Here is a 26,989-nt window from a genome sequence, read left to right as displayed (position 1 = left end):
GAGCATTAAATAAATTTAAAGTTATAAGAAATAAAGTTTAGTATCTTGAAACAGCACAGATTGATGCTGTAATCTTTTCTAATTGTATTTAATTTATGAATAGAAACTTTATATAAAATGATCACTGATCAAGTGATCACTGATCAACTGAGCCACTGATCATCTACTTTTGCGTTGTTCATTTTATTAGAAGTTCACATAAAATCTATATCATTATGGAACTGAACCCTGATCTAAACATCAAATAATTATTGTTATCTTAAATTATATGTGTATTTTTTAACGATGAACTTTTAAGTGGACAAAACCCTTTTAAAATGTGTACCTGTGGTACGGAGAAGTGAGTCCTCTTACTCTGGTTACTCGACCATTAAATTTGTAATATTTACTAATTTTTTTTAAGTGTTTTAAACTGTTATCCTTGTTGCAATGATGGGTAAGTGAATTTTGTTGTAATAGTTATTAAAACCAAATCTCCATCAATGGATTTTTAGCTTCCCGAAGACTTTGGATTGTGGTCGTTCGGGATCGGCGGGTGCACAAGAGACGAAATTCTCAAATATGATACCGCCAAGTTTTCTGTGCAATCGATTTTCTAGCACAACAAAAACAAAGGAGAAAAAACCAAAAGCCTGCAATTGTCCTATTAAAAAAGACAAGGTCCAAGAAAAGTCCAAGAAGTGTAAATGTGTAGACAAAGGTGTTGATACGTGTGATCTGGTGAACGAAGTGTGTAAAAATGCTTGCGAAATGAGTAAAACAGACTATGCAAATATGATTGCTACTCACGGACCTGAAGGAGTTAATCCTGCGTTGGGGCAAGCATCTGCCGTACCACCTATTGGAATAGGAAACGATATACCTGGCGCTGATTTTATGGCAGGGATAGATCCTTCAAGCATGAATGTGGAACAACCACAACGGGTTGAAGCTATGCCAGCGGCTGGATTACCCAGCAGGACAAGTCCCCAGTTTGATCCTTGTACAGGCCTAGAATGTCAATGTCCGGCCAAGCCAGCAGCATATATGCCTTATATGTGTCCAATAGTTCCACTGCCCAGCCTGAGTCCCTATTTATACCCAAATTTCAATCAATGTTGCCAAAAACCCTCCCAAGGTTCATGCTGCTGTGCTCCAAGTCCTCCATTGCCGGAATGTCCGTGTGATGCAGGCGCCTCCACAACGACAACTACCATCACCAAGGACAAAGCCAAAAAGGGCGACAACAAAGGGAACAAGGACAAGGTTAGGCAGCCCAATAGTAAGAGTAAGGAGAAAAGCAACAAGAAACTACAAATTGTCAATTGCTGTAATGCGAGCTCAGATCTCGTCGAGCGGTGAGTTATATGTCAGGTCAAAACTGATAGTTTTCAATAGAACACATCACACATGCTGGCAATATATAAAAACATAGTGAAATAGCCCCTCTCTGAGGTCACGTTGCTCATGTAGACATTCTATTTGGCAGCATTTGCACGTCCCTGCAAGTTTCGCGACCACCGGAAAATTGCTATCTTTTGCTGCCGATTACAATGGCCAACAAGGGCAATGACGAATCTTTGCAACCCGATGGCAAGCAACAAAATGAGAAAACTATTTCATCAAGAACGAGCAAAGACAGTGAAATTGAACAAAAAGCTGCTAGAAAATCGAACAAGCCGACGCGCAACTGTGGCTGCAACACAGTCATCAGCGGAGAGTAAGTCTCAAACTGTGGTTTCTGTACCTTTGCTCATTGTCAATTTTATTCATAGCATTCAGGAAAACGGTGAGGATCCACAAGAAGAACAGGACGAGGAAAGCTGTAACGTGTCCAGCAACTGTTGCAATTCTTGCTGCAGTCCTGGTTGCTGTTGCAGGCCATGCTGTTATTATAATCCCTGTACGGGTTGTTATTATTGGCGCAATCGTTGCTGTTGCAAAGGCTGCTGTACTAATTCCTGCAGCTCTTGCCCCCAACCCTGCCCGCAACCCTGCCCGCAACCCTGCCCGCAACCCTGCCAGCAATCCTGTCCCCAATGCTGCTCCCAATCCTGCCCCTTACCAAAGAGTCAATCATCGAACGCTAGCCCAAAGGTAGAATCTCCCAAAAAGGGTTCACCAAACTCATCGAAAAGGCCTAGTGATGACCGTGTCGTGGCCGGAGCTATGACGCCATTCAAGCCTGAGGTCCAAGAGCTCTACGAGCGTTGGCTGGGATTTAATCAGTACGCGGTGAATAGTCTCCACGGATTTCCGCCCATGCCGCCATCGTCCAGAAGACCACTAACTCCGATTCATTCCGGTCCAATTTACTATCGGGCGCCGCAGTTTCCGTATCGTCCGTCGCAGTGTGATATCAGAACCTTTAGATCACCGTCACCGCCGCAGGTGATGCCGCGACGATCGGCGGCGATGCCGCGACGATCGGCGGCGATTCCGCGACGATCGGCGGCGGACATTGATTGGGCGCCACTCTAGTGTTTTAAAGGATGACCACATTTATCGATAAATTTGAAAGTGAAAGTTTATATAGTCGCTCACGAAACATGAATCATTATCACGAGAGCTAAAAAACTATCGATAGTTTCGATATTTTAGATTACCATTATCGATACTACCGATAGTAGTATTAACTCGGTGTTATGACAAAATTTTTGTATTATGACAGTGTTCAAAATAGAATTTTCTAAGCAGTTAATATTTAATGGATTTATCGAAGGATTGAATCGTGAATCATTATCGCTAGAGCTAAAAAACTATCGATTGTTTCGATATTTTAGATTAACATTATCGATGCTACCGATAAAGGATTTATCGAAGGATTGAATCGTTAATCATTATCACCAGAGCTAAGAATCTATCGCTTATTTCGATATTTTAGATTATAATTATCGATACTACCGATAATGGATTTATCGAAGGATTGAAATGACTGATTTTGAATTGAATCGATATTAACTTGCACAAAATCATTTACATCTGAAGGTTTGTTGTATTAGTTTTTAATTTCCATTTATTTTATACACTTTCGTATGTGTTTGTTTGTATATTATCCATATACATAGATCTTAAATTTGTGGGCTTTGTAGAAAAACTTAGGTGTGTGTGTTTTAAATACTCTTGACATAAAACTAATAATTTGTGTTTTGATTGTTTTTTAGAGAAAACCTAACTAAAACCTATGAACGTAGCACATTATAAATTGTTTGTGTAGTGCAGCCATAAATATGCGTATTTTATAAAGCAATATCTAGATGAAAATTGTTAAATGGAAAATATATGCATATATATATATATAGATATAGATATAGACATAAGAACTATGCGAACAAACCTATTGAAAGTTGCCGGCACCTATGAAATTTCTAAACATAGATTAAACTGAGTTTGGCTTGCATTTGCCCATAAACATTAATTGATTATCTTTTGTTTCGTGTATGCATAATAATATAAATTGAAACGTACATATATTCCTATATATATGTATATGTATGTGTAATGTGTTTGTTTATATATTATTCATAACTTAGGGACTACATGGGCGTCGAGCGCAGGCGCATTTATAAGCTTTAACAAAAAATATATATATATATATATTATGTATATATATAAAAAATAAAAGGAAAACAAAAACTACGTACATATTCCAAACTATTTACATTGGACAATTGTCAGTTGGGCTGTCTGTTTAAAATCGTTCCAAGCCTTTGCTAATATCTTGCACTTGAAATGTTGTGTTGTTAGGTATTTAAATTACTTCTTGCTATTTATGTATGAATATAGAGTACTCGTAGTTTTGCTTTAATCACATGTTGTACGCTCAACTTGAATGGGTTAAATAACTTAAGGAATTATCGACGAATGGATCCAGTTTGCTCCCTAGGCGTTCTCATCGGTTACATAGATGTAGCCATGCTGTTGCAATATGCTCAAGCGTTTTTCAACGGCATCGCGATCTGTAAATATAGTGTATTATTATAAATAATTGAATAAGACGAACGACCAATTTTAACGCACACTTATTCAACAGCATTTTGTCCTGAGGATGATTGCATTTTTGCACCAAGGAGTGAAGCAATATGTGTGCCGTGTTGTAGCGTTCAAAGCAGTTCTTGGTGTTTTTCAGCAGCTCATCCAGGGCCGCCGTCTGGCACTGCAAAGTCGACCGAAAGAGCGTTGGTTTGTATAATATCGAGTTAGTTGGATGCTTCGCTATACACTTACCATATCCAGCGCATAGTCATAGAGTATTTTATCCGCTGTTATGTTAAATGCATTTGCCTTCTGGAGGAGGCCGCTCCCATTAAGGCGCTTCGATTCGAACAAAATGCTGCGATATTTGGCGTTCATAGTGAGCAGCGCTGCAACAGATGACAGAAGAGAGGATTAGATTTAATCGGGAATCGCATTTGCTTCACTAACCGTTCTTTACGTTCGATGACGGTTTCAGCTGTCCGTTGCGCAGCTGCTGCGAGGCTAAATTAAGGCCAGACGAAAGCAGCTGCAGGGCGCGCACAAGTAGCACCAAACGCTCCGCTCTCTTGCAGTGCTCGGGGGCATGGGGTGGAATCTGATGCGGCTCGGTGGTTGTCTGACTGCCGGCAACCATAAGCGTGGAGAGCGGCGCACAGCGTGAATCGGCAACCTCCTGAATGCAGTCGGTGAGGGCTAGCACAAAGTTCAGCTTGGAGAGTGTTTCGTTGTGCTCGCGATCCATCAGTGTCTCCTCAGACAGTTCTGGTGCCTGGAATGCATGCGGCTCAGTGCCCGGCCCGCCGGCCGTATCCAGGAGGCTCTGTAGGCCGCCGGTGGCGCCCAGTTCGGGCAGTGTAAAGGCACGCGGTCCTAACATATGATGCTGATTGTTGTTCTCTGAGCCGCTGCCGGCGGAACCAATCGAGCCCAGTGAGCCCGGCGCCACTAGCAATGTGGGACTACCCAGCGTTGGCAATTTAGTCAGCGCTGCGGACGGAAGCACCGGCGAACTGTTGCCGCTGCGGCGTAACGGCGACTGAGAGTGTCCGGGAGATACTTGCCATGTGCTTGGCGCATGCGGCGGCGGTGTCTCCGACAGCGAGCCACCAGATGCGGAACGCACCCGGGTTGGCGGTGTGCCAATTGCAAACTGCACGGCCGGCGGTGAAATCGAATTGATGTCGCTGCTAACGCTGCTCTTCCGCTGATCCGCGCGCGGATGCTTAACGCTTATCGGCTGCGACCGGGGAATTTGATGACCTGCAGCCGCCAGAGTGGCCACTGTCAACGGTATGCCGCCCTGTCTGCCAGGAGAGCCAACGGCAACACCAGTAACGGCATTTGGCAGCTGACGACGCGCCGGCGCCGGCACTGGCTTCGGCTCCGAAATGGGCAAGCTGCTGGGACGCGGTGGACTGGATTGATGTTGCTGCTGATTTGGCTGCTGACGTGGCTGGGCAGCCACAGCATGGCCCTGACCCTGACGTGGATCTTCTGGCAGATTCTTGGACACCAGCACAAAGTCATCCGAATCCTCATGAGAGCTGCAGGAGCCACTGTTGTTCTCGCTATCACACAGCACGCCCACATTTGTAATGGTAGCACAAATAGCCGGATTGGCCACCACAGAGACTGCAATTGTTCGAGCGTTTAGATTTGTGTTCACACAGATCAATTTGTTTTATCACTTTTAGCCTACCGGTATTCTCCTCTTCTATTGCCGCCTCCTGTTCCTCACGCTCCTTTTGCTGCTGCTCGGCCAGCTTAACCAGCTGCAACTCCTGCTCCATCTGCTGCTGCAGCGGACTCTTGGCCTTGGCGGGCGGCGTGCCGCTGGACAGCGGTGGCATATCGACTGTTTAAACATGGATTTAGTAAGGATTAACTTCATTTTTTATTTTATTTATTTTAAATTACCCGGCGACACGGCAGCCTTCTTGCCCTGCAGAAAAGGGTGCACGAAGAAGCTCTCATAGGATATGCGATCCTTAGAATTACGACGCAGCAGACAGAGCAACAAATCGCGCAAGTCCGGCGACACGCCATGCGGTATTCTAAAAAAAATGCATAGTCAGATATCGTTTATCTTTCTTTAGAGAGTCTGAGCAACAGAACTCAAAAGGTGCTTGATTGTAATTTGTATTCTAATTGCATCTGGGTGACTTCTGGGGTTTCCCCGTGGTAGTCATCTCTTTTCGCTAAGTTAGCTTAAGCTAAGCAGGTCGCTCGACCCGGGGCTTTGAGAACTAAAACTTACTTGGGAGCCAGATTGGCATTCTGCTCGTAGTAGAACTTTAGCTCGTTGGGCGTTTGAGCGTAGAATGGCGCCTTTCCAGTCAGGCATTGATAGACAATGGTGCCCAGCGACCAGAGATCGGCCTTTGCGTCGTATTGCAGTGACATAATCACTTCCGGTGCCTGTCAACAATGTTGTTCTTTCAGTTAATTAATAATGGAAATTTGCGGCCAATATTTACCATGTACATGGGCGAGCCGCACAGCGTGGCTGCCATGACGCCCTCGTTTAGGAAACGCGCAAAACCAAAATCAGCTGCAGAGGAATGTCAAAAATTAATATTTCAGCTTTTATAAATGAACTTATTTCTTAGAAAATAGATTGATAAGAAAAAAATATAATTGAAATACTGAGAAATATACATTTGAATATTGATTTGGGTTAAGAACAAGACGATTTAAAAAAAAAAAATATATATATATATATATATATATATATATATATTTATATACAGCAACAAATTTAAGTGTAAAAATGATGAAGAATTATGGAAACTGTATTAATTGCTGATAATTTTATAAAATTACCAGTAATTTATTCATAACTCTTAATATTAATTATTAACCATTTTTACACTTAAATTCATTTGTTGCTAGGATATTTGTTGAATATATTATTAGCTGCCTTTTATTTCCTATAGGCGCTTACCAATTTTCAGCGTTATTTTGGATGGTGCTGGCAGAGTCTTGCCATAATTGTGCGACAACAGAATGTTTTGTGGCTTGAGATCACGATGCACAATTCCTTTGGTATAAAGTGCTTTCATGGCACCAGCTGCGAATCGAGAATATATCTCAAAGTCAGAGAATGTCAATTGGGAATATATATATTAAACACTTACCTAGTTGTATGAGAAACAGCCGGACAGTATCCTCGCTGAGGGTGCCCTTAACGCTCAGATAATCCGCCAAATCGCCGCCATTGCAATACTGTAAACGAGAACGGGAGAGAAAAAGGAAAGTATTCAATTAAAATTCTCTTAATTTTCTTTGTATCGTTTCCTTAAACATGCTCCGCTGTGCATTGCCAAGAATTCGTAGTGGGAATAAACGTTGTCTACTTCTAGAGAACCTTTCATGGAGAGATTTTTGGTTTTCGCTAAAATTCCTCCACCCACAATTAAAATCTCGACATTGGCCTGCAAAATCAATTATTGTGTGGCTTTTAAGCCAAGCTGCTGGGCATTTAAGCCAACTGCACGGTTGGCAAAAAAAGGAATTTGGCGGCACGCAAGCCCACGTCCAAATTCAATTAGCCGCTGCGAAAGGTCTGCCTTAGGTATAAAAGACGCTGTGCGTGCGGCAGACCATACGCCAAAAGTTTGAACGGCGGTTCGTATGTAATGGACAACGCGGGGGCACCGCTGTGCAATGCCAGCGAAGGTCCTGTGCTGAGACCGGAGGCACGCGTCTCGGGCAACGGTGACCTGCAGTTTTTGGGCTGGAATGTGCCGCCGGATCAGATACAGCATATACCGGAGCACTGGCTGACCCAGTTGGAGCCGCCAGCCTCGATGCATTACATGCTCGGCGTGTTCTACATCTTTCTGTTTTGCGCCTCGACCGTCGGCAACGGCATGGTCATCTGGATCTTCTCGACATCCAAGTCGTTGCGCACGCCATCCAATATGTTTGTACTGAATCTGGCCGTGTTCGACTTTATAATGTGCCTCAAGGCGCCGATCTTCATCTACAACAGCTTCCATCGAGGATTTGCTTTGGGCAACGTTGGATGCCAAGTCTTTGCCGCCATCGGTTCGTATTCGGGAATTGGTGCCGGAATGACCAATGCGGCCATCGGCTACGATCGCTTCAATGTCATAACGAAGCCCATGAATCGCAACATGACCTTCACCAAGGCGATTATAATAAACGTTATCATATGGCTTTACTGCACTCCATGGGTTGTTTTGCCGCTAACCCAGTTCTGGGATCGGTTTGTGCCGGAGGGCTATCTGACATCCTGCACATTTGATTACCTGACGGATAACTTTGATACGCGCCTGTTTGTCGGCACCATTTTCTTCTTCAGCTTTGTGTGCCCCACGCTAATGATCATCTACTACTACAGCCAGATAGTGGGACACGTTTTCAGCCACGAGAAGGCTTTGCGCGAGCAGGCCAAAAAGATGAACGTCGAATCGTTGCGCTCGAATGTGGACAAGAGCAAGGACACCGCCGAGATACGCATCGCAAAGGCAGCCATTACAATATGCTTTCTGTTTTTCGTATCCTGGACACCCTACGGTGTCATGTCGCTGATTGGAGCTTTCGGGGACAAGAGCTTGCTAACACCAGGAGCTACTATGATACCGGCCTGCACCTGTAAGCTGGTGGCCTGCATAGATCCGTTTGTGTATGCCATCAGTCATCCCAGGTACCGCATGGAATTGCAAAAGCGCTGCCCCTGGCTGGCCATCGATGAGAAGGCGCCCGAGTCCAGCTCGGCGGTGTCCACAACAACAACACAGGAGCAGCAGCAAACAACTGCAGCCTGAGCAAAGACGACCATGGACTCTTAATCTTGGACTATGCTGAACACCCCTACGAACCGGAAATCGATATTCGCCTGATACTTGATCTCGACAGCTCTCCGACTTCGTAATATCTGTGCAATTGTTTTACTATAACAAACCAATTATTATACTCTTTTTCTTCTATAATTTGTAGAGCGCTAAATGTTAAAAATTAATGCAAGGTTCATAAATGAAATCAAGAAAAGCAAAAAAAAAAAGAAAAGAATAGGAATAAAATTCTATGCCCGTAGCTGTGGCAAGCAAATCGCATACTATGCGAATGAATTAAGCTCAATCAAGAGAAAACACATACGATTGTAGAATGTGAATTATGCATGGATTCTGTTTCTAGTTTTCTTCAGGTTCAACGAGGTCTTTTGTCTGCCTGTCACACAATTATGGACCACATATGCTCATATATGTATATGTTTGTGGGCTGTGACGTTGTCTGAAGGTCAGATGGAAAAGATTTACGACAATTTATCATGCAAAAAAACTAATGAGATCCCCTCCATTTTTACCCAAGTAACCAAGGGTTGGTGGCATAGTTTGAACGAGTTTGCAGCTGCTTTTATAATTCCCTTTGTACAAACTACCTTTGAATATTTTTACTCAAGCTTATAAAAAGGCAGCTGCCGTCTTAAGAAGCTTCCTGACAAATGCAAAAATAGTTCGGTAAGGCACATTTCCTTTTTCAAATATCTCAAATTTCGGTTGTTTTTGCGAGAGTTGAATAATATTCTACGTATTAACATTTTCTTTCCATCAAGAAAAGAGAAAACACGAATATAACTGATAAATTAATATTAGGAGGATAAAATAATATGAATCATTACAATAATATTATTTGAACCTAAAAGAAAGTGAGACTAAAATCTATCAGCTGCCAACTGGAGCTTGTGAGAATCGCATATAAAGGCAATTTATAACGGGTAAAGGGAGTGATGTTAAAAGGTGGAATAAGAGGAAAGAGACAGAAAAACTGCATACAATTAAGAGAGAGATGTAATACTCTTAGTAAGACTCCACAGTCTTGTAGTTATATTTAGAAACGATTTAAGCAACTCTCGTTTCTTATATAATTTAGCAAAGACAAAGAACAGTCGACGGTTTTGTTATTGGAGGCGTCAAAGGATTCAGCTGACCTTCAGACTACGAAATACGACATGGAGCAATGAAAGCGGACACGAACCAAGCGAAATTCAGTTGCTTTGTGAGAACCTTTGCTGGGAAATAGTTTTCATAATAAGCATTTTTGATGGTTGTTTCATGAATATGACAAAATGTGTGGTCCACTTACACTGTAATGAGTAAACAAAGAGCTCAAATAATAATAATAGAAGCAACCATATTAGGCAATTAAAAATGACAAAAGATTCGATTTGGGCTAGCGCGGACAGGCACAAAAAATTATAAAAACACCCTGAATAAAGAGAGATATAAAAAAGTCAATGACATGTAAAGCGCACAGCAAAAGACAATTGCAGAAGGGAGAGCGTCAATCCATGTGAACTTTGAGCAATATTCTAGCTATCAATATGAGAGCAACAATTACTAAAAAGAATAAGATATAATAACAACGGCTCATGAGTCAGCGTATCATTATCGTAAAAAGCAGTTGCCAAATTCTAATGTACAACTTACAGCGTACATAAAACGAAATGAAGAGAACAAGAAAGAGTTATCTTCACAAGCGTAGCCTGAGAGAGAGAGGGAGAGCTAAAGAGAGTATATGATATGCTCTCCGGGTTTAAACTTAAAAGCGCTGTCGTCGAAGCCGCAATCGCGCGCTGCTCAGTTTGTCAGGGACGTTTGCCCCATTCGCATGACTCGCGCTAACTGTAAATTAAGCTAAGCGTGCATTAAACAACAAAATATAATGCTGAAAGCTTGCGGAATTTGTAGACTTCAAACATTGAGTGCGTTATAAAAACACTTTGCTAAGGGCAAAATATAGGAACGTACGAGTATTTTAAACACGACACCAAATCACGAATTAAACATAGCGTTGTCAGCGACTAAAGGTCAACAATTTTCTAGCGGTTGTGTGGCGATAAAAGCAGCATGTGTACATATACACATACATACATGTGTCTTGTTAAAGAAACCAACTGAAACAAAATGATAAAGAATTATTTTTGAATAAAATGAAGCAATTGTGTATGTGCGTAGTATTACAATTAATTCATATATCAATATAATGTGTTTCATTAATAAACTCATATAAAAGTAACATAAAAAATGATAAACTCAATAACAAACGGAAAACAAAAATATGACAAACACAATTCCGTTGACAACAAAACACAATTTTTTTTTAATGAACAGAGTCTCCGCATAATGCGCTGCACATAATAACACAGCAATTTGATAAGATTAGAGCTTAAACATTCTAGAGATTAGACAAAGCAAACGTTTAATAACAATAATTGGTCCAACAACCAAGTAAAAGTAAAATGCGTAACCCTAGGAGAGCAGAAACAAGCAATTCCAATATTGACAGATGAGAAATGACGTGCAAAATGTGCTGCCACGAAACGTCAGTAAAGCGCAGGCGTGAGAGGCTCACTTCTCCCTCTCCCTCTCTCTCTCTCTCTCTATCTCTCTCCCGCAAACACCTGCTCAGCATAAAGCTCAGTGCTGCTTCTGCATTGGGCAAAGTTTGCGATTTTCGCTCAGTTTTTTTTTTATCCATTTAGTCACAGGTTGGCTGTGAATGCGTTCGGTTTGTTCCGCGTTGCTCGAAGTGCCGAAAGCTCAAAAATTGTTTTTGCTTTGCGCATTACTTTTGAGCAAATCAAAATGTATATATGATATATACACAAAGTGTCTACGAATTTATGTATATATAAATGTGTACATACATATAAATTATTTGGCAACGTTTATGTAAATATTAACGGAAAATCGACAAGTGAATCAAAAATTGTTCAGTTTCCACGGGATTGTGTGACATATGTCTTATATAGGATGAACACACGCAAGTATATATGCGACAAATTAATTAATTTTCGAGTGGAATGCATTCAACATGATATAGACCCTTCTACGTGATTCTCACGAGTCGAACCTAAAGTGCTTAAGATGAAACACCCTTTAACTGGAAGCATATAATAACAGAGTTACTTTAAATACCTCCAAAGAATGGGTTGGTCTGTTGATTACATTATATTATACACGTGAACAGCTGCGGTCTAAAAAAGCAGATATTACAAATGAAATGTATAATGTATAACAAAATATATTACAAAAGTGCACACATAACTCAAGAGCTTAAAAAAAACCCAGAGGCTGAACTACACTGTTTAATTATATTATTATATAATCATATTTCTTCAACTTTATTCAACAGCATTAAAAGTGTATCAACAATTTTAACAATGACATAAAACTATTACCCTGCATAAAGTCATAAAACAATAAAGCGACAAAGCATTTAAAAGAAACCACATTTTACGAAACAAAATGCACGTTTACTACAAATTCGGATTACTTCTTATATTTTTGCTGAGCGTAAGGTAAACAAACAATTGTAATACCACAAAATACAACATATTTACCAAATGTTTTGCCGAATAAATACATTTTAAGTTCTAGTTAACTTTTGACTTTTAATTCAACGCTTTCATTTTGTTAAAGAAAAGAACTCGCATAGGAAATTGGGCTTGACGAACTCATGCGTCACACTTTCCATGACATATTGATATACTTCTCGCATTTAAAATGGACTGGTTTAATTTTTTTTTAAATATATAGAGGGTCGAGCAATTACAAAACCGTCAAGACAAAGTACAAAGTGCCATTAAGTAACATAGGTAAATGGAATAAACCTGTTAAAAAAAAAAGAAACAACTTCGGCACATCGTTTAAACGGACCTTGGACCGGCATTATATCAAACTGAATTTTTTGTTAAATGCCATTTTATGGCCGGCACGGTAACAGTGACAAAAGCTCCACCCGCAATTAATGTTATTATACTTATGTATGACTTCTCTAATCGATCGGCTGATAAGGCAAACAGTTGCACCGATAATTTTTCCACTTATCTAACATGTTTATTCAATGCGGCACGCACACAAAGCGCTTACTTTAAACAAACTAAGGCGTTTTATGACTCAAGCGTAGCTCAATTCGCAGACAACTAGCGCCACGAAGGAGCTCCTATTGATTTATTCCACAAGCCGTAAAGTTTGGAATGGGGTCTACACACACACACACACTCGAATTTCTTGATATGTGTGTGTAACTTTTTCAAGGCCCGTCTTCAGTTTCTGTCGCACATGTCGTCAGCCTGACATTTAAGTTATTAGGGGCAGCGCCCAAATAAACCGGGGCCGGCACAATTTTAAAGTCTTTTCCAGATACAGTCATAAACTTAAAGAAATTTCCCTGTGAAAATTTACTTGGCTGAACGTAGGCGAAAGACTACTCTTATTTGTTTATGATCTCTATTATCAAAAGTCTATTTGTGTGTCAAGTGCCAACTCATTTAAAACTTGATTTTCTAAATCAAAAATAGTAATTATTTATTTTTTAAGCCTAGGCCAGACTCGTTCCCATTCTAAGCTTCAACTAATTCCACATTTCTAGCTGCCCAGACACGGGTCTTATATATGTACATAGTATAGCCCGATGTTCTCGAGAATCAACAGTCACGCAATTTATACAAGTTGCAAGTGGCGATTATAAAAAGTACTTGAACTGACACACAGACATACATATACATATGTGTACTATGTATGTCACCTCGTAACGTTTTTTCAAATAAACTGAGTGGAATGCTACTTAAATCCCGCACAATCTGGCGTTGCTCCTAATGAAGGTTTCAGAATTCGCCAAGCGATTTGGCCAAAATCACGGCAGGGCCAGCAGAACGAAAGTGAGAGTGAGCAGGAGAATGATATAGCAGAAAGAGAAAACTGAAGAGAAGAAAACCGGCTATGACGTAAACAGGTTTCCCGCCCGTTTTCATTCATGCGGCTCGAAATGCAGCTAACAGCAACAACAAACAAAAGCGAATAATGATAAAGAGCGGACAGAAGACTTAAAAGATACCAACAAACAGAGCAAAACGAAAAGGTTCTCTAGGTGTTAAGACTTCAATATGCCCTGCATTAAATTGTGGCCCATTTGAGAGCAGAACCAACGAAATGCGGCTAAGAAATACTTGAGTCGAAAAACTGATACCAAGCAATTGCTGAAAAACCAATAAGAATGGTTTGACATACATTTATATTCGACTTTAATACTTTTAGTTGTTACATAAGCAAAACATCAGCTAGGTATGCCGCTTAGCACGTGCGACAGGGTATCATTGGTTGTGTGTTTAAATGGGTCAAGAGCGGTTTCAGGACAAATTGCTGGGTGTGTCTGTTCATGATGTAATCGTGCGTTATTTCAAACTGGCAAAACATAAATTCACAGCCAATTGAGAGTTTTTGGCTAAACAACTTGGCGGCAACGCGAAAATTGCTAATTAAAGCGCCTAACTTAGCTAATTTCCCAAATAGGTATACAAGGTGGCGTTCTCTTCTAATTTTGTAATATTTGCAGCATTAGCCACACAGCGCCCGCGGACAAAAGCCAAACAGGCAACAACAACAGCAACAACGCCAACGATGATTACGAATATGATGATGATTATATTGACGAGTCGTCGGATAAAATATCTGCAGAGATAGCAGCAAATCGACAATTGGATAAAACAGCGTCAACAACGACAACCACATTTAGGCCTATTTTCAGTAAGTTCAAGGCTGAGTAGAAGTCAAAGCATCTACCTTTCCTTTCGTTCCCTTCCCAGCCCAACTAACTTCTCTTTAATTTTCTCGCATGCAGGCATTCCACGACGCAGCAGCCATGTGCTGGAGCCGAGCTGTCCACGCAATTGCCTTTGCTTGCAGGATTTCAGATATGTGCAATGCACCAATGCACATCTGACCCATGTGCCGCTCGATTTGCCCAAAACGGCGGCAATTATTGATTTGAGCCACAATGTTATTGCCGAGTTGCGTTCTGAGGATTTTGCCAATTTGTCCAAAGTACTTGAAATCAATTTAAATCACAATTTGATAAGACATCTTGACAAGGAGGTAAGCCAATTAAGCGTATGTTTATATATAATTATATCTAAACATTTCCCATTTAGGCATTCAATGGCTTGCAACGTTTGCGTAGCCTCCGCTTGGCCAACAATCAACTGACCAAAATTGACCCCGATACATTTGCGGGCGCCACGGATCTGGCGCTGCTGGATCTGAGCAATAACAGCATAGCGCAGCGCAAAGATGGCTCATTTTTGAATCAGCCCAGTTTGAATGAGTTTAGCTGCTCGAATTGCAGCTGGACAGAGCTGCCGGAGCAGACATTCATGAATATGAGCGCTCTGAATGTGCTGCGCTTGGATCACAACGAATTCAAACGAGTAAGTTGCGCGCCAAACTATCGAAACAACTATCGATAGTCGAACCAGCAGCTAGACAACCGGTTGGCAGCTCGTTAAGTTTGCCTCATATAGTTGTCTCGCTCTAGCACTCGCATGCGCTTTACTTCGTATACTAATGTCTGTCTCTTCTTTTTTGACAGCAAATCAATACGAGAGCTTTCACGCCGCTAAAAAATATAATTAAACTGAAACTGCCCGAACTAGATCAGCAGAACATTGAAGAGTTGTGCAATCTTCTAAAATCCATTGACAACATCAGCTTCAGGAACTTTGATGTTAGCTGCTTTGAGCTGGTGCTGGGCACATCATTCAACGAGAGCCTCATCCAGGCCACAGACTCGCCGTTCAAGCGTGTGACGGGGCTGCCCAGCACCCCGAAGCCAGCGACGCCATCGCCGCCGCGTACAGGTAATAAACAAAAATCTCGAATTGCATAAAAAATATCTGTATGTATATGGGCAAATGTTGTTTTAGCAGCCAATCGCAATCGCAACAAAGTGGCCAACGAGACGGCCAGCGTGTCCAAGGCGGGCATCATGACTGGTGACAAAGCCGCAGACAAGGAGGAGCCATATCAAGTGCCCATTTCACAGGAGACCATTAACACGCTGCTCATATGTAAGTGCGCTTCTCAATAATAATAAAAAAAATGACTAATATTTTTCATATACCCAACCATTGCAGGCATCATGGTCGTTGCCATTGTGGGCATTATTGTGGGTTTGATTTGCCGCAAGGATGTGGGCGGCATTAAAACGAAATGTTGTCGCACTAAGAAACCGGAGCCAAAGGATCAGATTCATCCCACTGAGGAAATACCGCTAAATAAGCTAGCCTAAGACGCACACACTCGCCGCTGCCTTACAAAATAATTCCAAAACAGTTTCGTGAAAAATTTGACAATTTTTGTTATGTAAACAGCAGCATTTGCCAACGGATACGAGACTTGAACTCTGTTTGAATTGTAGTTTTACATAACAGTGCCCGAATTGTAGGGGGAATTTTTAGTTTTAGCTCCATAGTTTAAGTCACCTAGTCGCCTAGCCCTTGCTTTCATAGACATGTATTTCATGTAGTTTGCTCGCATTTCGTATTGGTAGCAAGAACAAAAATTATATATTCTATGGTTACGTTTAGAGCACACATCATATCGATATTTATCTAATAACAAATTGTTAGCTCATAGATATTTTCCTACTCTTAATATAGACATTTTGCCAATTACACAATAAAATTAATAATTGTAAATAGTAAATAAATTTTATGAGACTTTCACTAATGTTAGATTTTAATGAGACAGCAAATTCGCGAAATCAAATTAGCAATAATAATTAAATAGACATTTGTTAAGAGTTTCGAGCATGATTCACCCAGAATCATTTAAATTACTAATTTTCCGTATAGATTATGAGTAGAAAGATTCGTGACTTTCCATAAAGAATGAACTTGTTATGCATTGGAATATCTAAGTAGACAGTCAAGTGGATTTGCTATCCAAATATTATACAAATTTATTAACAGAAACTTCTCTAGACATTATACCAATATTCAAAACACCAAACAATAACAAAGAATTATGGGATTCGCGATAAGTGGAATCTTGAGAGCGGCAGAGAATAGCTGAATCAATACTGAATATTGCATTACAAATTAGAAATATAGAAGTCAGAAATGGGGGTACAGAATGGGGTCAAAGTCAGTCAAAACAGACGAAACGAATAGCATGTTTACGCTTAGTTTCACACAAAAAAGGAATGGATAACGAAATCTATTTTATGCATTTACATATTAAAAACAGCCTGCACTCAATTTGGACTCTACAAAATCATAAATTTCCAACAAGCATTCATTATTCTTTTGACCAATTGATCTTGATATCTTTGTAAATAAAAGTGCTGACAACAAAACAACGCCATTTAATCTTATCAAGGTCTTTGTTATGCTTTGCACAGGAATCTGACCTATTTTCGAAATCACCTAATCATTAAAGAGTGCCCGCTAAAAGTATACAAACACGTGTGCCTGACGTATATAAAAGAGCAGAAAAATGCGTATACGTTTATGGAATGCCAGGAAGTAAACAAACAAATGGATAAAACTAATAAACAACTCTATAAAAGTTGACGCAAGAAATATTTATATATATATATATACACACAAAATTTGCAAACAACCTGTTTACGAATATTTGGACACGTAATTTGAGGCAAACGCAAGACAATAGAAGATTGTTATTTGAATTCAAAGGCGAAGCAATGCAACCAAAAACGTTTAAGGACACGACACGAAAAGGAATCGAAAAATTAAGTCTTATACGTGCATGTATTGTTATTATTGAGAAGTTGAAATAAAATCAATCATACCTAAGTATCTTTAAAAGGTTTTTTATGCAATATCACCTAACGTAAACAACAACTTTAGATATATCTGAATATATTTGTTGTATATAGGATACATATGAAAATAACATTTAGCTGAATCATGTATAATCCATTAGTTATAGAGTATACAATAGTTAAGCAATGTTCTTGGATATTTCGTTTCCGCAATTGAATTAACTGCCCTTACGAGTGCGATATGAGGAGCGTCCAATGACGTGGAACTTGCCTACGTGCACTTCGGCTGCATTAGCTGCTGTCGCTACGTCAAACGAACTGAGTCATACGACTAAGCCAAATATCATTTATATTTTTATTTTTACGTATAAGTCTCTACTCGCAAACAGCGTGCACAGTTGTCCAGCAATAGAAGCAAAAAGGCATAAACAATGACCAGGCACATTTTGGTAGAATTATTGATAAGACTCTTTTTATGCGAAGTAGATAAAAGAATATTCAACTCACCTCCATGACCAGATTGACACAATCCTGGGACTCTTTGCAATCCAACAGGGCCACAACGTTTTCATGATGCAGCTCCGTTAGTTCCTTAAGAATTTTAATCTCCTTGCCGAGTAAATTCTGCGCCTTGATTAGTCCCTTCTTGGTAATACATTTGATAGCCACGGGCATGTGTTTCTGAAAAATGAAGAGTATTAATTAACATTCATTAGAGTTCGTTAACAAACTGAAGTCATTGAACGACAATCCGTTAACGTTTAACGGCCGAATACAAACTTAATCAAATGTCTTTATTATATTTATAAAAGAAATTGGGCGCATCAAGTAAAATTTTGTAAGGAAAGCGTGACGAGAATGTTTGGAAAATTAACAAATTAATCAGAGTCACGTGTTAATTACCGTTCATCTGATTAATAGTACAAATAGACAAGGAAAAACTAGCGTTACAGACCTCTATATGGCACAACGTTAGAAAATGCGTTGATTACACTGAGTTTTTAAAGAGGTCACTCGATAAAACACTTAATAAGTTTAAGGGAGTAAGGCACTTTTGAACCCATTCACGTAATTACTAATGGCACTTTGCCGCAGTTAACACTTAAAACTGGGCGTGAGGCGATTTATTGAATAAGTTATTCCTTGTAAAATAAAGTTTGATGAATGAAGTCCGCTTTGTTGAAGTGAGCTATTTTCAGCTTTTAATTGCGAATACTCATTAATCATTTGTAATTATGTACACGCTTAAAGTATGCATGCTGAGAAGCGCATAGAGAGGCAATATATGCTGCAGCGCCGCAAAGTTGAAAATGTTTTAATTTTAGACGCATTTAAAGTACTTTACCAGCCGCACAGCACACGCTAATTGCAAACGTTGCCATAAATTATGCACATAGAGGATGTGTATCTATATATATATATATATATAAAATATGGCCCTTGCAACGCAACTGTACCGTGTCTCGCACCCGAATGCGTTTTATTATTAGATACGCAAAATGCATTAAATTGCGTCAGCTGTTTATCTACGCGAATGACTGGTTGTCTGGCAAAACTTGGCCTGAGATCCGCACTTTACCGTTGACTGGTCTGCGGTTTACCTTTAGCGATAAGGTGCAAGGCCCGCCCGTTGCTTTGTCTCGCCCAGTGCGTTATTTATTTGCCCAACACTTTACGAGTGACAATGACTCTGTCTCTGTTTACCTGTTGGCCTTCCAACTTCATCCCTCCCCTTGCATCGCTATCAACTGATGAAAGTGTTAATTTGTGTAACTACCTTTCATTTTGCACTTGTATTAAATATGCCATGACGTATAATTCGCCGTATTTGTTGCGGACTTCGTATTATTTAAGCCGGGCATTCACACATTCAATTTCCTAGCAGCCAACTATTGAGCTATTATTGATATTTGATTGTTTTGTTACTTTGTTCAGTTGTTCTTTTATATTTCGCCTTGAAGGTTCACTCTAGTTCAATTTCACCTTAAATCTTTTTGCTTTTCTTTGCTTTCTATTACTTTTGACATTAATAATACTTTGTCATAGCAAATCTTTTTTTGCTTCTTCATAGTTTGAGCCTGAGAAGCGTAACCAGTTAATTCCATTTGCGGGCAAAATACAATTTATATTTAAAGCAATTTGCATTTTCTATAAACGTTGACAATCAGAAATACTTGACCGATAACAGGGCTGGTTTTTATAATGCATCTGTTTGTTTGTTTGTTAAAAGCATATTAATAACAAAACAAAATATATAGTAATAAATTGCTCTTGTTGCCACACGGCACTTTAATTAAAAATAATTGTTTAATGGTACTTCAACAGATCGTCGCTGGGTACATTGGCAGATACGGCGTTTACTTGGGCTGATTACAGACTCTGGCCTAGGTCAGAGTCACGAAGGGACAATGAATCAAAAGATAACAACAATATGAAGCCAAAGACAAGTACAAAACAAAAATATATAGCAATAAAAACAAAAGTGATCATTAAAATTTCAGTTTCACTTCCATTTTACTGCCAAATAAAAGATCGGATAAACAATTATATAAACCAAATTTCATGTATAATATCAGGGCAGCAACTTAATTTATATAAACAAATAAAAATATCTTTAATCTCAATCTATTTCCCAACCATTTTGACTACAATACTTGAGATAAATAAACGAAAGCTTGTTTTTTTTCCTTATTCTTCAATATGTATCGTTTGTAAAAAAAAGCAAACTAAATTCAGTTTTTATCGCTACAGTCGGAAGTTGCAAAAGCTTTTAATTATATAATCAACAAAACAAACAATCCGATGCATTGGCTCAAAACGAAAGCAGCAATCATTAATGGATCTATCGCATTTCAGTCAGGTCCCAGACACTACAAAAATTTCCACGTGCAAATTAGCTAACAATATATGCGCATAAATTGTCTGTTCTTGAATCAAATGTCCACACAGTATATAGATATCTATATACGTATAGCCAGATCTAAATTCTCACAGAAACTGGTTTAACAAACAATTCACAGTAGTTCCAGTTCGCTGATGTTCTAACATATATATTCTGATTTCCAATTCATAATACATAATATGGACTAAACAACACCCGGTAGAGTTATGAATATACCCTCTATTAAATGGAGTGTGGGCTGGCATTTTAGTATAGCAGAAGCTAACTTGATCTCTATTTCTACAACATGCCATTTCCATTCTGGATTGGATTTAGATCAACCAATTTTTGGGTTTACCAGAATCTAACTTGATCTCCATTTCTCTAATACGTCACTTCCATTTTGTCCTGATTATAGATTCACCTTTTTTTGGGTGTACCAGAAGCTAACGTTATCTCCATTTCTATAATTTTTTTATTTCCAATTTGTCCTGATTATAGATCTACCGATTTTTGGGTATACCAGAAGCTAACTTCACATCTATTTCTACCACATGCCATTTCCATTTTGTTCTGATTATAGATCCACCTTTATTTGGGTGTACCAGAAGCCAACTGGATCTCCATTTCTACAATATGCCATTTTCACTTAGCCCTGATCATAGCTCAACCATTTTAATTTGCATCAGAAATTGTTTCAAAAGAGTCTATGTCGAAGCCCAAAGGAAACACGGGGTATTTCATGGTCATGCACGTTGAACTGTCTCGTGGCTCGCATGTCTTTTCATATTGAGTCAATCACGCGTTGCGCGAAATTTAAAACCTGCGACGTAGTTTTGCCAAAAGAGTTTTCCGCCAGGCGTTTCGGTTTGCTTTTCCAGCTACATTTTCACCAGGCAAACCAGTTGCAGCAGCTCTCAAGTGAATTTGTGCCTATGTGTGTATCTGTCAGATACTTTGAGTCGGCAGCAGCTTTGTTTTGTTTCTCGCATTTTCTGCGCAATTATTTTTTGCCATTTCTGTCCAAAATTTGTTTCCCTCTTTTAGTTGGAGGCCATTGCACTTTGGCTTTAAATTTCTTTCGCGATTGTTTACTTTTGTTGTGGCCTGTTAGCCTTATCACAGCCGCACAAAGCCGGACGGTGCATTGAACCCCAGTTAACCCAAATTAACATTCGTCATATGCGCCCAACTAATTTCGCACAATTGAAATGTGTTTTTTTGTGATTTCTCGTGAAGTTTTTCGGGGCGGACGTGTGGTGTCAGCTTCCGCTTGGCGAATCATCATCAACTTTCACATTCGTTTTGGACAACATTTGGGTTTTATTTATTGCTTTATTTGCATTTCGAGCATATGTTTTAGATAGTTTTGCCCTATGAGTATATGTAGGTGATTGGGTCAAGAACTTTTCGAGCCATTGAAGGCCTTGTCTAGAAGTAACTTCCGCGATCGTTTGGAATCTAATTAATTGCTATAATATAATCTAATTATTCTTAGTCTTACTTTTCAAGAGAATGAAGAATGGAAACTAATCCCAATTGCATTCAATTTCATTTACAATCAATTTGAATATTGGAAAATGTTTTGAAAGAACATTTTGCACAGTTTTGTTTTGCAAAATAGTTTCTATTTCCACATTTCCTAAATGGTCAAAGTATTTGGTTTACAATTTATTCAATCGAACTACTTTGCATATCGCATTCCAATTTGTTTTACCCATTATAAATAGTTGCAATAGATCAATACGTAGATTAAATATTCTGTTAATTCTGTTGTATAATTCTAATTAAGTTAGAGGCTGCTCATGCAAGTCGACCGGCAATTTCTTGAAACGCATTTAAAACGACAGAATTCAAAGCAATAACAACAGCAATATCAACAAACTACGACAAAATCAAATGCGAAATGCAATTGCACAATTATGAAAAGTAAATATGCACAGTCTACAACTAAAATAACAACAATTACAGCAACGACAACGACAACAACAATAATAATATCAACATGAACGAGAATTGAAACGCGTGCAGCCAAAGCGCCAGACACATAGGAAAACAGAAAGAGGGAGAAGGTATTACAAAACCTTGTCATAATATTTTATGAAACACAAGGAGCTTTGCGAGGGTTGCCTAAAAACAATGCACCATTCTATATTGATAAATAAATAGATAAATAGATAAAGTTTATAAATCAGGTAAAATCTCGTGGATAAAGTGTGTTTAATATTTCAAATAGATTGTAAAGAAATAACATTTAAAGTTGATTTAAGCTGACCTTCTTTTAAACTAGCCCTCGTTAATGCATATTTTCGCACTATAATGACATTTTTGCATGATTCTCAATGCGGGCTTTTGCATTATGCAATTACACGAGCACAAACAGAAGCGTAGAAAGAGCTTAGAGAAAACAATAGAGGTTCTAGTCGGGAGCTCCCGACTAGGGGATACCCTGAACCCACTTCTTCCAACAGGCAATAGGTATAAAATGAAAGATACTTGATATATATATACTATTCTAGAAGCTACATGTCAACTTTGGTGATTTTAGCTCTTATTATTTACCAAAATTGCTCAAAAAACAGTATTTCGATATCGATTTTTATCGATTATTGTAAACGGGGCAAATTATCGAATATTGAAAACAAACTCGATCTGCGCGGGCACTAGTAAGACCTACAGCTAAAATTTCAAGTCTCTAACTCTTATAGGTTCTGAGATCCTTGCGCTCATACATAAGGACAGACGGACATATGGACAGATGGGCGGACGGACGGACAGACGGACATGGCTAGATCGACTCGGCTGTTGATGCTGATCGAGAATATATACACCTTATGGTGTCGGAGATGCTTCCTTCCTCCTGTTACATACATTTGCACAAAAACATTATACCCTTTTTACCTATTTTCAATGGGTTTATGGTATAAACAGAAACTGAACCTCGATATTATTGAAACACGTGCCGACAATTTGCACATGTGTGCAACCGTTGTATATGCATTAATTCATTCAGTTCTTAGCTCCAGCGATGTCATGCCATCTGTATGTATGGCTGTTTATATTGGGTATCAGATCTTGTAGTGCTTCGGGTCGGTCTGCAGGCTGCAGTATCTTTCGTCTATGGGCTGTGCATATGTGACTGCATCTTGTTTTGTCTGCTGTCTGCCTGCACATGTTCGCTGTGGCCAACTATTTATAGATAGCTGCCATGCGGAGCACGTGCATCTGCCTGGCAACGTTGTGGATAAATGTCACAGAACAAAAAGAGTATTTCACCGGCCTTTGCTCCTCCATTTTCGACAAAGCAAAAAACAGTCGTGAAAACCAGAAAGCAGAACCAATAAATTAACTAAAAACTTGATTGGGACCTGATGAGTGGATAGTCTAGCGTTCGAGAGCTTCCTATATTTCAGGCAACGTAATTACCTTTAATTATGCATACATATACACATACATATATAACTTTCTCAGTTAAAGAAAATATGGCTTGTTGAATAATGAATTTTAGCAAATAAAATCACGTTAAAAGCACATAATAACCAACTGATATCAAGGCAAAGTAAAACATGAACAAAAAAAAGCAACAAATCAAAACAAAAACAGCCGAGTAAAATGCTAAAAATGAAAACTTTTGCGGCAACAGCTGCGGGTTATTGCATCAGCTGTTTTGGGTATCCATAAGATACGCATCTCTGTTTATAAACGTATGCACAAACATATGGTAATGGCACATATTTATATATATAAATATATATATCGGCACACCTTATGGCCAAGAGCAGCTAACAAATTTGTGAGACAGAACAAACACTAGAAACAAGAAAGCAAAGCAATTAAAACTAGAGCTACACACACATATAAAAATCGCAACGCTTATCAAATGGTCTAGAAAAAAAGCTGACACATTTGTTTTGTATTCGTTTTTGTTCGTATGTATGTGTGTGCGTGTGTGTATTTTTTTTATTGTTCAAGTTCGTCTTGCCTTTAATGGGCGCACTATTAATTACAATGCAGTCACAACAAGCACCTATAATAACAAACAGCAACAATAGAGTGCGACCCATTTGTTGCACGCGTACGACTCTCATTTCTTCTCTCTCTCGCTCTCTCATTGTGCTGTCATCTCTTTCTATTTGATTTCTTTCCGTTGATTTGTAAATCACTTTTTCATTATATATTTTCACACGAGTTGTAACTTTTGATTTCTTGATTGCTTTTGTGTCTGAGACAGATTGGCGGAACCTGTTTTCATGATGTCTTCAATATTCTTTGGTTCCAATATTTCTTTGGGTCTTTGTTGACATTCCCTTTTTGTCTACAGGCAAAACGGAGATAAATTTTAACGTTTAATAAATGTTAAAATATTCCGTCTGAGCTGTTGAATATTGGTATAGTATTCCATATTAGTCTAATTAAAATTGGCTCCTTTTAAATCGAAACAAAATGAGGAAGTATTTCAAAACCCAAAGGTTTTCATATCAGATGTTATATAACTAGACTCTTAATTAAAACTGCATAAATAGCTAACTCTGTGCGGGTACGGTATATATGTATATGCATTTTCCATATTAGTCTGAGCTTTATATACAACAAAGTTTAATCATTTTAATTTGCAAGCTCATTTTACGAAATATTAAATTGAGTCAATTTAGATTTTAAATCTTGTTCAGTGATAAAGATGCTTAAATGAAATTACACGTGACAAAACTATTTTGCTGTGATTTAATGTGCGTACGCATCCAATTCCGCCCATAAACATAAACGAAGTGAAGCAAAGTAGAAATATGGTTTGGCACGACCCTGAAATAGTTCAAAACACTCTTAAAGCAAAACACGCAGAAACCATACACACACACAAAAGCATATATGCATGTGTATTCATGTATGTACATATATACAGCAATGCTCGCAAGCCGAACAATTGTATGTATGTATGTTGTGTGCGTATGGGCCTCAAATAGCGTCGCAAAACAAAAACAGAGCATACGAAACTAACAAAAACACGTGTTTTGAACAGCTTCAATCGAACTAATTCTCTTGAAATAATTTAAAATATCAATAATAAGATAAGTGTAAAAGCAGCAATGGGCAAAACAAAAACATAAACAAGAGCGGCAGAGCGCTAGCCAAGTTTATAGATAGCGAGTAACGCCCAAGGAGCTCCCAACAGGAAAAAATATATGTATGTATATGTATATAAATACAAATAACAAAGGGGCATCGCGCTGCTCTGGCTGCGACGTCGCTCTGCCCGCTGCGCTGTCACTTTTTAGGCTGCCTTTGACATTTGGCAAGAGCAAGAGCGGAAGGCACTTTCGTTGTAGGTGTGGACACACTCTTTAATTGCGTTTTATGCGAAATTCGCATGCCCGCTCGTGTGCTTGAGTTTGCTTTGACAATGGCGCATTGTTAAAATGATTGTTGTTGTCATTTTTACAAATGCGAGCCAAGCCCACACACTGAAATTAACAATAACAAATTGCAAAAACATTCACTCACACACACACACATTAGATAAACAAGAAATTGATGTGACGTTTGCTTACCTTGCGATGACGTCCTTTGTAGACCACAGCAAAGGCGCCATGGCCAAGCATATCCTTGGAGCTGTATTCATATTCCCCGACAATATTCATTGCATGCGCCGGCAGTGACGCGATTTTGATTTTTTTTTTTCTGCCTTATATCACAAGCTGGCTGCAGTAACTACGGGCAGCCCTCCTTTACTCACGCACACACACACGCACAGTTGATTGGGGGTGTTGGGCGAGGGTTTACTATTCAGCTGTGCGCTGCTTTCTGAAACTGCAATCGTCGTGGAAAATCAATTTTTTCGCTAACTCACTGCCGCGACTAGCGTTTTCGTGAACTTTGCAAACGGGGCTAGTTTATTGCCAGCTGTTTTCCAACTTGCACTTGATATAAACATTTATCGACCACGCACACAAACACACACCTGCCTTTGCTTTTTGGCTTGTAATTAAATTAAACACTGGTGTATTCCCGTGTGCTAGAACTGCTGTGTGTGCAATTTATTTAGTTTCCACGCACACACACTCACCCTGACACACACACACGCACACGCACGCACCGAAGGAAAATTTGTAACTCACTCCCGGCCAATATTTTAATTAGGAAACTAATTTCTACAAGCTTTAATTTTTTTCAATTGATCTCAATTGTGTATGTCTTTTCCACTTCGCGATTGGCAATGTTATGCTTTACAGCATTTCTTCTTCTTTGAGGAATTCTCAACATTTTCTTCTTCATACCGCAGCAAGTGTTAATGTTAACTCGCTGTTATACTCAATATATGCTGCTAACCTGCATCGCCCAGAGTTGTCATTGGCACTAAGTGTGGCTGCTAAGAATATTGCGCAAGATTATCGATGAACCGGTAAAGATACTTGGATTATTAGAATTGTAAATATTTGTGCTGTAAATATACATGTCGTTTTAGGTGTATTTTGCCAAAAAAGCTCATAAAAAGAACCACACATAAAAAATCGCGCCAATATATATTCCGTGATAAACTATTGATATAATATGAGATTCGCT

At 39.2% G+C, this 26,989-nt stretch overlaps 4 protein-coding genes across 6 annotated transcripts; 3 read left to right on the top strand and 1 right to left on the bottom strand.

The window, feature by feature from the left end:
• Nucleotides 1-213: 213 nt before the first annotated feature.
• Nucleotides 214-2,649, top strand: LOC135433285 (uncharacterized). Its single transcript, XM_064689299.1, has 5 exons — nt 214-340; nt 404-436; nt 495-1,337; nt 1,469-1,699; nt 1,755-2,649. Exons 1-5 carry the CDS (start codon nt 318-320, stop codon nt 2,458-2,460), a joined length of 1,836 nt encoding a protein of 611 aa, XP_064545369.1. The 5' UTR covers nt 214-317; the 3' UTR covers nt 2,461-2,649.
• Nucleotides 2,650-3,472: 823 nt separating this feature from the next.
• Nucleotides 3,473-26,647, bottom strand: Atg1 (serine/threonine-protein kinase unc-51-like protein Atg1). Its single transcript, XM_064689298.1, has 12 exons — nt 25,978-26,647; nt 18,058-18,231; nt 7,095-7,182; nt 6,902-7,027; nt 6,435-6,508; nt 6,215-6,375; nt 5,875-6,011; nt 5,657-5,812; nt 4,405-5,589; nt 4,207-4,343; nt 4,000-4,135; nt 3,473-3,938 (listed from the first exon to the last, which is right to left on the bottom strand). The coding sequence occupies exons 1-12, from the start codon at nt 26,065-26,067 to the stop codon at nt 3,862-3,864; spliced, it is 2,541 nt and encodes an 846-aa protein (XP_064545368.1). The 5' UTR covers nt 26,068-26,647; the 3' UTR covers nt 3,473-3,861.
• Rh4 (Rhodopsin 4) lies at nt 7,558-9,038 on the top strand. Its single transcript, XM_064689303.1, has one exon. It carries the CDS (start codon nt 7,596-7,598, stop codon nt 8,748-8,750), a length of 1,155 nt encoding a protein of 384 aa, XP_064545373.1. The 5' UTR covers nt 7,558-7,595; the 3' UTR covers nt 8,751-9,038.
• On the top strand, nt 10,567-16,435 carry LOC135433286 (leucine-rich repeat and transmembrane domain-containing protein 2). Of its 3 annotated transcripts, none has more exons than XM_064689300.1 (8): nt 10,567-10,792; nt 12,121-12,286; nt 14,323-14,513; nt 14,608-14,861; nt 14,918-15,193; nt 15,355-15,622; nt 15,689-15,832; nt 15,899-16,435. In XM_064689300.1, the coding sequence occupies exons 2-8, from the start codon at nt 12,234-12,236 to the stop codon at nt 16,051-16,053; spliced, it is 1,341 nt and encodes a 446-aa protein (XP_064545370.1). In that variant the 5' UTR covers nt 10,567-10,792; nt 12,121-12,233; the 3' UTR covers nt 16,054-16,435. The 3 variants fall into 3 exon arrangements, with proteins under 3 accessions (XP_064545370.1, XP_064545371.1, XP_064545372.1); XM_064689301.1 differs by having other exon boundaries at nt 10,580-10,687; XM_064689302.1 differs by lacking the exon at nt 10,567-10,792 and having other exon boundaries at nt 12,125-12,286; nt 15,692-15,832.
• Nucleotides 26,648-26,989: the final 342 nt, after the last annotated feature.

The sequence above is a fragment of the Drosophila montana genome, unplaced genomic scaffold (genome assembly GCF_035044405.1).
Source record: "Drosophila montana isolate Dmon_TW-CO22-7 unplaced genomic scaffold, ASM3504440v1 contig_3217_1, whole genome shotgun sequence".
In the NCBI taxonomy this organism is placed as follows: domain Eukaryota; kingdom Metazoa; phylum Arthropoda; class Insecta; order Diptera; family Drosophilidae; genus Drosophila; species Drosophila montana.
This window is presented reverse-complemented; position numbering and strand designations above follow the sequence as displayed.

Bases quoted from the DNA above. Each gene is read 5' to 3' on its own strand.
- LOC135433286 (XM_064689300.1), top strand. From the start codon at position 12,234: ATGCACGTTTACTACAAATTCGGATTACTTCTTATATTTTTGCTGAGC. The intron at 12,287-14,322 runs GTAAACAAACAA...TAATATTTGCAG, and splicing joins ATATTTTTGCTGAGCGTAAG to CATTAGCCACACAGCGCCCG. The intron at 15,194-15,354 runs GTAAGTTGCGCG...CTTTTTTGACAG, and splicing joins ATCACAACGAATTCAAACGA to CAAATCAATACGAGAGCTTT.
- LOC135433285 (XM_064689299.1), top strand. From the start codon at position 318: ATGTGTACCTGTGGTACGGAGAA. The intron at 341-403 runs GTGAGTCCTCTT...ATTTTTTTTAAG, and splicing joins TGTACCTGTGGTACGGAGAA to TGTTTTAAACTGTTATCCTT. The intron at 1,700-1,754 runs GTAAGTCTCAAA...TTTTATTCATAG, and splicing joins AACACAGTCATCAGCGGAGA to CATTCAGGAAAACGGTGAGG.
- Atg1 (XM_064689298.1), bottom strand. From the start codon at position 26,067: ATGAATATTGTCGGGGAATATGAATACAGCTCCAAGGATATGCTTGGC. The intron at 7,028-7,094 runs GTAAGTGTTTAA...CTCGATTCGCAG, and splicing joins GCTGTTTCTCATACAACTAG to CTGGTGCCATGAAAGCACTT. The intron at 6,012-6,214 runs GTAAGTTTTAGT...CATTTTTTTTAG, and splicing joins AATGCCAATCTGGCTCCCAA to AATACCGCATGGCGTGTCGC.
- Rh4 (XM_064689303.1), top strand. From the start codon at position 7,596: ATGGACAACGCGGGGGCACCGCTGTGCAATGCCAGCGAAGGTCCTGTG.